Source organism: Gobius niger (genome assembly GCF_951799975.1).
Source record: "Gobius niger genome assembly, chromosome: 3".
NCBI lineage: Eukaryota > Metazoa > Chordata > Actinopteri > Gobiiformes > Gobiidae > Gobius > Gobius niger.
The window spans coordinates 16,013,606-16,026,295 of NC_136854.1; the positions used below are offsets into that span (position 1 = coordinate 16,013,606).

At 46.0% G+C, this 12,690-nt stretch overlaps 1 protein-coding gene across 1 annotated transcript; it reads left to right on the forward strand.

Annotated features, from left to right (window-relative positions):
• The first annotated feature begins 601 nt into the window (after positions 1-601).
• On the forward strand, positions 602-11,898 carry stox2a (storkhead box 2a). The gene is made up of 4 exons (XM_079554158.1): positions 602-2,006; positions 3,148-3,300; positions 3,924-6,447; positions 10,986-11,898. Exons 1-4 carry the CDS (start codon positions 1,829-1,831, stop codon positions 11,185-11,187), a joined length of 3,057 nt encoding a protein of 1,018 aa, XP_079410284.1. The 5' UTR covers positions 602-1,828; the 3' UTR covers positions 11,188-11,898.
• The last annotated feature ends 792 nt before the right edge of the window (positions 11,899-12,690 follow it).

Here is a 12,690-nt window from a genome sequence, read left to right on the forward strand (position 1 = left end):
TAGAAAGACCAAAACAAACTGTCCTAGAAAGTCCCATAATTCAAGAAATGTTCATCAAAAATGTTTCTGCATGCAATAGTTTTGCATGAAAACCTGTTTGGCCCTCGACCCCCTAACACATTTCTACTACATTTCACTGAGGAAAAAGCTACTGTTGCCTAGGCCTTCTGTATATGTAATTCCCTTCACCTGACTTCCTGTTATTTACTTTGATAGCGGCTCTACTCCACTATTTGATCTTGTCGCTTGTAAACTTTTCCCCAACTTTTTCACTTACTGTATTCCCTTTCCTTACACCCTTTTCATTTTTATCTACACAGCTCCCAGGATTGTCAGTAACTTAACATTTTTGGGCACAATTATAAACGGGGGCTCGTCCGAAATTGAAATGGTGGGCCTGTCCGGGATGTGTGAACTTCCAGCGTGTGCTCCTTATTCAGGGCTGAAAGCAGTTTGTATGGAGTGCTCCAAGCTGTTGATACGCTCTCCTCTCGCTGCCTCACGCCTGTCCCAAATCCCCCCCCCCCTCTCCCCTCTCCCCTCTCCCCGCCCCCCCCCCGTGTGTCCCTCTGTCTTCTGTCCTGCCGTCCCCTCCCCTCAGCCTCAATCAGCCAGACACAGACGCATGCATGCTCACGCAGAACGGCGCGCAGCAGGCGGATGCGCGCATACACACTCGCTCACACACACCGCCGACACACACGTCCACACACACCCTTCCTGGAGGTGCTGGGAGCAGCTGCAGCATTAGCGTTGAAAGAGATTCGCCGCTGAGTGGAGTTTGCATCCCCCCCACACCCGCCTCCTCCTCCGTGTTAATGAATGGATGCTACGGCCATCGGATCGGGAGCCTCTGCCTCTGGATTGCGGGGAACGATGGATATCTATTCTTGAATTTATTTATTTATTTCTATGCTCTCCATTTTTCTCTCCCCACCCTCTCCTGGTGCGCTGTTGTCGAAAGGACGATGGGCTTGTGCTTGATCGGATAAAGATGGAGGTGAACGTGGCATGTCCGCCGCTTGGCATACTATTGAGGATTCTCTGCCCGCTAGGGTGAATGGGGCTGTTATTTCGTTTTCGCTCCTCACTAAAGTGGGCTCTTTTGTTTTCTGGGCTCCGACGAGCACTCCTGTGGTGAATTGAGCTATTGTCGAGGACTGGGCCTCTTAAGCTTTGAATCTCTGGCCGTCCGTCCATTTGTGCGCCTACCTCTTCCCTTCATCCCCAGTTCACCTTCTAGTCAAAGGAACGAGCGGAAATCTCAAAGCGTTCAGGCAAACCTCCGCTTTACCGTACTCCTTGCTTCCAATGCCCCATTTCCCTCATCTCTACCCCTGCCCCCCCACCTCTCTCCTCCTCCCTCCTCCCACATCAGAGCGGCTACGTAATGTGCCTCCCTACGCATGCAAATGGGGATGCTACAAATGGTGGCTGGGACCGATGCCGATGAAAGGGTGATGCCTCGCGCGGTCACCTGGCCTTCCGCTGCCGTCGCTCCGGATCAGCCTGGGACAGCCCCGCGGCCCATGACAAGCCCCTTCCGTGCGGACGCTGTCGTTTGTAGCTCACTGGGAACCGTGGATGTAAATGAGACGTGTGTATCTGTGTGAAGGCGCACACCGCTTTCTGCCATGTCTGGTGGTGTGTGATCGCTCTAGTGGGACGCTCTTACTGATGCGGGGGAGGCATTGAGCCCGACGTCGGTCAGCCTCCCCCTGCCCCCTTCCCCCCCTCTCTCCTCCTCTCCTCCCCATTCCACTACCCCCTCACGCCCCCCTCCCTGGCCCCACGCGTCCCGCCGAGCGCCGGGGCTATCGGGGTCACCATGAAGAAGAACCGCAGCGGTAACGTGCGTCAGGCCTGGCCCAGCTCGGAGCTGAGTGAGCGGCCGCTGGAGCACAGCCTGTCCCGTAGTGAGAAAGACATCCGAGTGCAGAAGCAGCACCTTCCTCCCCCTCCTCCTCCTCACTTCTCTTCGTCCCCGCCGAGCTATCGCGCGCCAGGTGAGTGCCGTACTCTTCTCCAGCGTAGCTCCGCCTCCTTTACGCACAGCTGCTCACAATTAGCACAGGGTCTCATTCAGTGGCTTCTACAACCGGGGACACTGACGCTGTGTTCCCGACATCACACAGTCTCCTTTGGTGCTAATCAGGTCAAGATGATGAACAACGACCAAGACACATCTTTGATCAATTGGTTGTTAACAACATAAATGCCTGCAATGTGTGACATTAATGTACTAACCAGTAATATTGTGCCTGCAGTGCATTCAGTGCCGAGGTACTGTGAAAGCTCTCAAAATGTACGACTGCGTTCATATCTTTAGTAGATCCATCTTTTCTCGTGCCTGCTAAAACCCCGTAAAGCCACACGAAGCTTAAGGCGCTGTGATACTAAGCAGAGATAACGTCATCTTGTTGCTTAACTGACCATTCAGCTGCACAATTGTAAAGAGGCCGTCCATGGTGCTTTATGAAAAGGCGACTCTATAGTGAAGCATGTACGCTGGCTCAGTGTACACGGCCACAGAGACGGAGGCTTTATGTTTGTTGTGTTTGTTGTGGCGCAGTCACAGGACAGTGACACTGCAGCTCAGGTGAAGTAGTGACTGATTCATTCAGCTCCTTACTTTACAACCTTTGAGTAAGGCACATGCTTCTGTGTGAGGAGCTTTAGGCTGCCCATCTGCTGGAGCCAGAGCTCACTACTCACAGCACATGATGAAAACATTGATCGACAGCGACAGCAACAATGCCGGAGTATATGCATGTTGTTTTTTAGTATTCATGCAAGTAAATTCTATAAGATAATTTGATTAGTGTGTTTTTTCATAATGATTATGATTGTTTTTTTTGTTTTTTTATGAAGCATTAGGCAACATTTAGCGGATATGAAAATATATTGTTTTTACAGACAGTACTATGCTGGATGCTGTTTTTCAAGGTTTCTGATGATGAGGAGATGGCTGCTGCAGCAGCTGCTTGCTTTGCTAACCTCCTCGGAGCAGGAGGAATGAGAGGCTAAGGAAGCGCAGAGAGGAGGGGTGGAGCAGCACACTCCTGTTTGACCATTACATCATAGCTTCACACGCTGCGCCTGCTGTTCATTCATGGTGTGACACCCGTGTGTGTGCCTTCTCTTTAGGTGACGTGTCTCCCATCACCATGTCACCCGTCAGCCAGTCACAGTTCATCCCGCTGGGGGAGGTCTTGTGTTTGGCCATCTCTTCTATGAACTCTGCCCACAAGCCGGTCAACCAGGAGGCTCTGGTGGAGCACCTCACTGCCAGCTTTCCAGGTATTTTCCCTCAACATCTACCTCCGACAAGCTTAGCCCACATGTGTTAACTTCAGAGAAATATATAGTCAACTATCATTGAGTTACTATACAGGCTCAGAATAAGCCATAGTCAAACATGAATGTTGCATCATTATGTGTAAAAATCTTTCACAGGGGTGATGTAACTCTGGGTAACACAGTGCTGTGCTGGACAAAGATTATAAATTATAATGTTTAAAACATTCAATACTATATATATTCTTCAAAATTCCACAGCCATCACAGCTATTCTTGTAAAGTGTGAGGAGTGTTGTCACGGTTACTCTAAACGTTTTAAAATAGGCTGCAGATTGGAGCTAATCTGTTGGGTAATGGCTGATGAAAGTCGGTGCCAATTTAAGCAGGTGAACAAATTAAATTAGAGGCGTAGAAGGTGTGTTTCTTTAATGACACTGACTGTCACTGGCTCTGGAAAGAAATGTGTAAATGTAGATTAGGAAGATTGTTAATAAACAATACCAAATATCTCCGATGGTATTATTACACTGTCATGTACACTATTTATTAAGCCTTATCACTGAAAAGAGAGAGCATCTTCAGTCCTCTTTTGAAAAGTCTCACTTTATTGTGTCTTGTTGCAGGTGTGCCTACTCCCAGCTCGGAGGTTCTGCGCCACACTTTGAACGTGCTGGTGCGAGAACGGAAGATCTACCCCACTCCCGAGGGCTACTTCATCGTCACACCCCAGACCTACTTCATCACCCCCTCCCTCATCCGGAGCAACAACAAGTGGTATCACCTGGACGATCGGCTACCCGAGCGCCAGTCGTCATCAGCACCGCAGCCCCAGCAGCAACCCGCGCAATCCTGCACCTCCCCTCCCACAACCACGGTTCCCTCCACCCCGGGCTGCCTGAGAGAGCGGCCGGCCCGCAAGCCTCACAATGAATCATACGCTTTCCGTGATGACCCAACCCGACTCCATGCCTCTGTGCTCCAAACCAAGTCACCTAAAGAGCATAGGTTGGACTCTTATCAAAGTAAGCCCAGTAAGGACCACAATGGAGATCCCCTACCAAGCACGTCCACCAAGGAGCACAGAGGTGACCCCCCATCATACCCCTATCCACCCCTGGCCACCTCACCCCCAATCCAGCATCCAACACCTCCTTTAGACCCGGCCGACAAGAGCAAAAGCCTGCCCTCCTTTCCTTACAAAACTGACACTCTGACCAAAAAGAAAGAGGGAGGCAGTGGGAGTGGAACCGCAGAGAAGCAATCCAAAAGGTTTGGACTACGACTCTTTAGGCTGAGTTTTAAGAAGGACAAATTGAGGCAGTTAGCAACTTTCTCAGCCCAGTTTCCTCCAGAGGAGTGGCCTCTTCATGATGAGGAAATTCCGACAACGCCTATTCCCCGCGAAGTGGAGATGGAAATTATCCGGAGAATTAACCCCGACCTTACAGTGGAGAATGTGGCGAGGCACACGGCTGTCATGAAAAGGTTAGAAGAAGAGCGCGCTCAGAAGAACAAGGCGAGCTCATCTGCTCAGCACAGTGCCCGTAGTCGCAGGGGCCGGGGCCACAGGAGGGCCCCACATGGAAAGTCCCGCTCACACAGTAAACCTCGCACCTCCAGAGGAGACCCTTCTGAGGGTTCAAACTGGGACCTGGTTTTCATGGAGAGAGACTACCGCTTCTTCAGCCACTCACTGGTTCGCTCGCCTCGGGAGGCCATGTACACACTGGAGCGCAGGCGGAGTGGGGGTAACACTTACCTGGTCCACAGCAACCCCAACATCACAGAATCATACTGCCCTGTTACCCCCGAGTGGGACGTGTCCGGGGAGCTCGCCAAGAGACGCACGGAGATGCCATTTCCTGAACCCTCTCGCGGGACGTGCCAGTCCAGAGTGCAGAGAAGTCACAGTCACAATCAGGACCGAAAGTCCCGTCATGAGAGATCTGATCAGGCCAAAGAGCGCTCCCGCTCCATGGACAACTCTCTCAAAGGCCCGTCTCTGGGAGCACCTGAGGACTTCGACGCTCCGCTGGAGGACCGCAGTCACTACTACACTGACGATGGGACTCTGCGGGCCTCACAGAAAGCCTCGCACTACTCAAGGATCATGTTCTCTGCTGCTAAGTTCCACTCTGACTTTAATGTGCCTGATTTGGGGAAGGGGAGTATAGATGAATCGAGGATACGGAGTACAATAGAGAGGAACAAAAGCAGAGACAGTTTGCCAACGTACAATGAGCTAATGGGACTTTCTCCAAAGCCCTCAACAGATGAGTACTTCCAGTGCAATACATCAAATGAAACAATCTTAACTGCCCCTTCGCCTCAGGCCAAATCAGAATATGACACATTAACCTCATCCGGGGGACTCCGAAAGGCCTCTCCAGCTGACCGCCAAACGCCTCACCTCACCTCTCCACACACCATGGAGTACAAAGAGGATTTGTCGGCAGCAAAGGGACAGAGTGGCTCTGTGCGCCTGACGCCAAGCCAGACGCCAGAGCCGGCCCAGAATGCACGTTTGACACCGCACCAACACAACGTGGACCCCGGAGGGGGAGGCGGGGGGCTGTCGCTCAAGAGGAAAGAGATCTTCAGCAAGGACACTTTGTTCAAACCTCCACACAATGCCTTGTCCACAGGCTACGTGGACAGCAGCTACACCAAGTCTGGCACATTGCGGAAAGCCTCACATGCCAAATCATCAGAGGCCCTTGACAATCCTGAGCCCCAGCAGCCTTCCAATTCAGCCACTTCCTCGGCGTCGCCCGCAGTCCTGCAGGGCTGCCTGGAGCCGACAGTCCCCTCGGCCTCCTTCGACTACTATAACGTTTCAGACGACGAGGATGAAGAGGAGGCAGAGGACGACTCGCACAAGGAGCTGGCCACTCCCGAGGACAGCAAAGACCACGGGGAAGGGGGTGGTCCAGGGGGCGGTGGCGGAGTGGGCGGGGAGGGAACCATGCAGTGGCTCCTGGAGCGGGAGAAGGAGCACGACCTGCAGCGCAAACTGGAGACCAACCTAACCCTCCTCAGCCCCAAGGAAACGGAGAACAGCAGCAGTCAGAAGTCAGCGCACTCAGCCCGCCTGGACAGCATGGACAGCAGCAGCGTCACCGTGGACAGTGGCTTCAACTCCCCCAGGTCTGTGCACCACACTCACTCCGGGCTCCTGTCATGCTTTGAAGGGGACATATCATGCAAAATCAACTTGTTTGAGGTTTTAGCCAGGTCATAGCGATGTTCTCTCTTCAAAATCATATCCCAAGTACTATTTTTCTTCATTATTCTTGAATAATCCTGTTCACTTTGGTTGTTTCTTCTTCTACTGCTGAAGCGCTTCAATCTATTTCTGAGATTTAGTTGCGCTGTAAAACACAAGTAGTTCATAAACCATTATCGGACCTGTTCCGAGCAGAGCCGTTCTGTGACTAAACTGCGTTTACTCCAACAATTTTGTTTTCATTTTATTGGGGACAATGTATCAAGGAAGTGTAAAATAAAGTGCAACCACAGTTTACACTGCTGCCTCCAGAGGGCGCTAAAATCAAATTACACAATGAAAACCAACACTTTCCCTATTCATAGAGTTCTGTGACATGCACATAAGTAATTCTTATCCTTTTAACATTCCTTTTCATCTTGCAGTTTAGGTTGTTTTCCCCTGAAGTAAAATTGAATTCTACAGCTATTTCAAAAGTTAATTTTCTAGAGTTTAAATGTTTTATACCCCTGAAACAGTTATTTGTTCCGACTAAAGGATGCTTCACATTAAGGGTACAAAACTTATGGGGAATATATCTAATAGCAATGACATGGAAACATGAACTGCTGAACTAACATGCATTTCAGCACCTGTTTGTCCAGGTATAAACTACAGGGTTAGCAGCAAGACTGTACTGCCATAATAATTGCAACACACAAATTGTAATGCAGGCAATTTGAGTACTTAAAGGAACAGGCCTGAGCTTAGATGAGTTGACACGTACCTGTGCGCGTACGCTCAGTCATGCATTAAGACCAAAGATGTTGTTAGCATTTAGCCTCTCCTCAATGGACCCAAATGGGGCGAAGTTAGACGTGACCAAGCTCTTCCACGTTTTCCCTATTTAAATACAATTACGTGAAAAGTTACACGATCCAAGTATAGTCACACAAAATTAAACATGTCGATTTTCAATGCGGATAAATGGGGCACTATATTGTGAGGCGTAATGAGACCTTAAAGGAATAGGCCACCGTTTTTACATACTAAGATATGTTCTTAGCTCACTTTAGACGTGTTAATATATCCCCGTCTGGTCTTTGTCCGTGCGCTCTGTCACGCAAACGGAGCACATACGCAGCCTCTCCCACATGTCACATAGCTCCAAAAAAGCTCACGATATAAGCTACCAAGCTCTTCCACGTGTTCCCTATTTAAATAAAGTTACGTGAAGTGTTTTCATGCGAAGTATATTTACCCAGAAATGTAGCATGTCGATTTTATAAGCAAATAAAAAGGGGGACTATATTGTGAGGCGTAATGATACGAGGAGCACAGCGTCCGCGCAGTAACTCCTAAAGACTTCCCCCGCTCACTTCCGTCAATAACCTTTAGGAGTTACTGCGCGGACGTTTTACTCCTCGTATCATTACGCCTCACAATATAGTCCCCCTCTTTATTTGCTTTAAGAGTACAGCAACATCCACACAGTAATATCTTCAGAATTCTTTAGGAGTGAAGATACAAAAAGACCAGACAGGTACGCATCAACTCGTCTAAGCTCAGGTATGAACATATCTCAATCTGGAGAAACGGTGGCCTGTGCCTTTAATGGTCACAACAAGTCCAGTGAAGCTGTCTAGACTTTGAAAACACAGAGGAGCGTTATCATTTTGAGCGTTTTGAAATGCTAAATATGCAGGATTATTCAAACATACATACAGTCAATGAAACCAAATACACCTTCTGCTATACATCTTCAGCATGCTGTTCCCTTAACCTTTTTAATTGATTTCAGTTGGCAAACTGAAACAGACTAGTAATCATGTGTGTGACTGAATGTTGTGAAGCAGCTAGAGGTTTCTATAGCATAATTTGTGACAGACTTCTCTTACACTAATCTATCCTAAATGCTTCTTTTTCACAAAGGCGTTATGACGTATTCGCCAATGTATAAATAATTTATCAAACTCTCTTCCTTTCTGCACTTGAAATTATTTAAAACAAATTGCATAGCAGATAAAGCCAATCCGCTGAGAAACTGGACTTTTTTCAATAACTTTAAAATAACATTAAAAGTATTTTTGAAATTATGATGGTGATGGCTGCCCCTACCATTGATCCCTAACACATTTCCCTGAGCGCCGGCCCATGCTGGCAGCTCACTGCTCCTACAGGTCGCCCCAGCGGCATTGAGAATGGGTCAAATGCAGAGAATGAATTTCCCTACGGGGATTAATAAAGTATACCTTAACCTTAACCTTAATTCAACGCAAAGAAAAGTGACTGCAATTCATAGGGAGTAAAGTGTTTTTATTGGTCACTTGGGGTTATAGCTTCGTAGCGATATTGAGAAAATATTTTTGATATAACTCAGATAAGCTAAAGCTGATAGCTGCACAACCCTGCTGCTTATGTCACAAAAACCTGACTCTTCCGAGAGCCAAATGTCAACAAGCCGACATTAAAAACATTTCAGATATTGGGGGGGGGGATTCCACTGATACCAAAAGCATGTATATTTTTCCTTTGATACCAAGTTTTGTGACAAGCCATTCCCAACACAATCAATTTTGATTCATCTTAAAAATCCATTATACTTCATGTATTCGAACTGTAAACTGTACTTCATTAGGAAATTAGCAGGTTGTGATTATATTTCTTGTAAAAAAAAACTAACAAAAAAACCCATCCCATCTGGCTTTTATTTCCTTCACATGCATGTACAGTTCATCTGGTTTTGTGGCTTTAATATTGTGGGGATTATCCATCTCTAGACCCCAATGTATGGTTTAAAATAGTTTTGTATTTTAGCAGTAATCCTCTTTGTAGCTAAGCGCTATGCCAGCAAATACTATGTCATTTTTTTTTTAATCCTTAGATGTTTTCATTCAAACTAGCTATGAGACAACAAAAAGTGCAATAATCGATCACTGTCTTGAATATGATCGGAAAAACAATACGGTATTTAAACAAAATCATAAGCAATTTTTTAGGACAAAACAAGATAAAGATAAAGAGCAGTAAAGACGATTTGTGCTAAAACATGCACAATTATATTTAAGATTTTCCAAATAATGTACCAAACTTTCTTTAGTTTAACAATTGTGATGTATAGTTTCACTTCCTTATAGACACAGGTCATGTTTGAAGCAGTTGAGGGGGAAAACAGGAGGAGAAAAAACTAAACTTTCTATAATCATTCCAAAACTGCTTTAACAATTGCTGAATTATGAATATAATTTAGTACCCAACAAAGATACAAAGGCATGGAGAGGAGCAGAGTAGTTCAACAGCCCATAATTACATAAATAACGGAGATGCTCCATGTTAGCATCATGCTATATGCTAACGCTAGCTACGACTGCCTTTTTTATTGCTTCTACTGAACAATCTGCTGTGAAGATTTAGACTTGAGTTTATTTGTGTGTGATAAATACATTTGTATTCCGCCAGAAAACGTCTGAAAAGACTGAAAATTGTGTCTCCCAAGAGATACTTCCCTCCCATAGACAAAATATTAACAGACTCCGTCTCTTCACTCCTCCACGTTTGCCATAATTACTGAGTTTGAGGGGGAAATCATGGCGTATTTACAGACTCCTTCTACCCTAATGTGATGGAGCATGTTCCTAAAAAGGGCATAAGGGCAGGATCTTCACTGTAGACTCGGCCCTCGCAGGGCATGTTGTTCGGTCGTAGCCGCGCCATTATCTCTAATGCTAACGGCCTGTCAATCAAAGTCTGGCCCTCATTAGTATACAAGATTTCAAAAAATGTTCTTACGAAAACCAGCCTGGTTTCTTTAATTGTAAGTAACCCAGCGTGATCACAGGAGCGATATCTAGGTGTAGCAAGTTCCAAAACATTAGAAACCAGGCTTTACAGTTGCTTAAAATGTGTGAAAAGTGCAATGCTAACTCATAGAAAACTAGCTTGTTTGGCCGCCCACATATCGAGGTACTGCAGCAATGGAGGACAATGTTGGGCCCTAGAGTCATGGTCTTAAAGCAGTGCGAGTGCGACCAGCGGCCATTGTTCCTTCCCCTTCGGTGAGGCCACGCCCCCTTGTATGACGCAATGCCATCTGTATCTATGGAACTTTGCCTCTATCTACATCACTTCCTGTTAGTTGATTAAAAATTCAAATAAAAATAACTTTCTGCCCAACATTACACATTTCTTCATTAAATTGCTGTTTCACTGGAATAAAATGATAATTGTGACTTACAACAGATATCCATCTAAATAAGTCATGTTTTCAAAAGCATTAAAACGTGCCATAATGCACTTTAAAAAGTTGCTGAATCAGGACCAATTGAAGGCTACAATGGAACTAAATTAGGCAGTATTTGTCTCTGACAGATGGAAAACGTCAGAGATTTTGTGATACAGTATATTGTGGCTTTTTGTGATTATGGATATTGCAAACCCTAATGCAAACTAAACGTGATTCCATTCCCCCCTCCTCACGCAGGACACGTGAAAGCCTTGCATCCAACACATCCAGCATCGTGGAGAGCAATAGACGGCAGAATCCAGCGCTGAGCCCCGGCCACATTGGCACCAGTAGTATGGGACTGCCATTCAGCTTTCGTGCCATCCCCGAGCCCCCCACCACGCAGCCCGAGAAGCTCCAGAAGTCATCCAACTGCCTAGCCTCCATCACCAGCGTCTGACGGGCAGCACAGACTTTTTGGCATCGGAGCTGAGGCGGTGGAGGAGGAGGAGGAGGAGGAGGAGAGAGAAAGAGAGACATGGGCCTTTTTTATTTTATTTAATTTCACACGCTTTTTGGACCTCACAACCTGGACACAAGGACATCCGTACATGCACTCACCACTCATCTTCTATCTGGGACTGTTACAATAAACTGGCATGGCTTCAAAAGACTGTTCCCACAGCTTCAAAAACTACTGCAAAAAAAAAAAAAACAAAGAAAGAGTGAAAAAAAAAAAATTACAGGATAGTAACACAGACGAGGCCGACAGAGGTGATAAAGCCACCTGACGTGCTACTTTGGTTTTTGGGGACATGGACTCTATTGAATATTGGTATTGGAAAGTAGTAGACTATAGGATTCAAGTTACATTTGGAAATATGGAAAATAACTTCTTTTTTTTCTTTTTTTTTATATAACTTAACGATACATGTCCAACTAAATGTTCTCCCTCTCGAAATAGCGTCAGTTTCACAGCAGGACAATTCTATGTTATCAGCACAAATGTCGAGACCATCGAAGGCGATCCCCGAGAACAATGAATGAGAGATATAAAAAACATGAATCAGTTCCGATTTGTGTAACGCAATGCAAATGATGTATGTATACTCGATACTTTTGATATCCTAATTATTATAATGGTGGTATTAAAGATGCTATGTGACCAAAATCATGTTTACGGTCTCTTGCGGTTCGGTACAGGAGGTAGACGGTGGCAAATACATGCAGGAGATGCGATGTCAGAATTGGAGCTGCCCAGGCCTTAGCTTTTGGCTTGTCTTGTTTGTAAGATGAAGAAATGAAAGGGCTATTCAGACTTAAGTACAGTCGGGTCTTGTTTTATTAAAAGGTCCAGCACTCCATATAAAAATATCACAGGCATTGGAGAATAATACACACAAGGACAGCGCCATATGAGGGAAAAGTAGCAATATTCAATAACTTTTAAATAATGCAATAAAAACATTGCGGTATTTTACCAAACCATCTTAACACGGTGTAAACAAAAAACGCAAGCATTAGGGCTGGGACAAAATATCGGACCGGATTTGGATCTCAATACTTTTTGCTTCAAAACCAAGTATCGATACTTTATCAGGTATCGCAATACTTTTAATACTTTTGTGTTAATGAACTCTTCAATCTTAAAGCAGTTTACCTTAATAAATCCTTTCCGTAGTCCCTGTGGGGGTAATACAAGTGTTTATGGGATGATTGGAGGGTCTTTCATTTCCTCCTGGTGTCTCCGACCATGTTTGCAACTTGACTGCCACCGGTGCGGAGAAAGCAATACACACTAATGAAATCACGAAGAAGAAGCTAACATGCTAACGGGCAAAGCTAACTGCGGGCTAACGTCACTTTAAACAGTATTTACAGCAAGGTTTGAGTGAAAAATAATATTTCCATTGTATAATTGGATGCACAGTAACCCTCTCTCCCTTCGCCTTTCCTGTCGGCG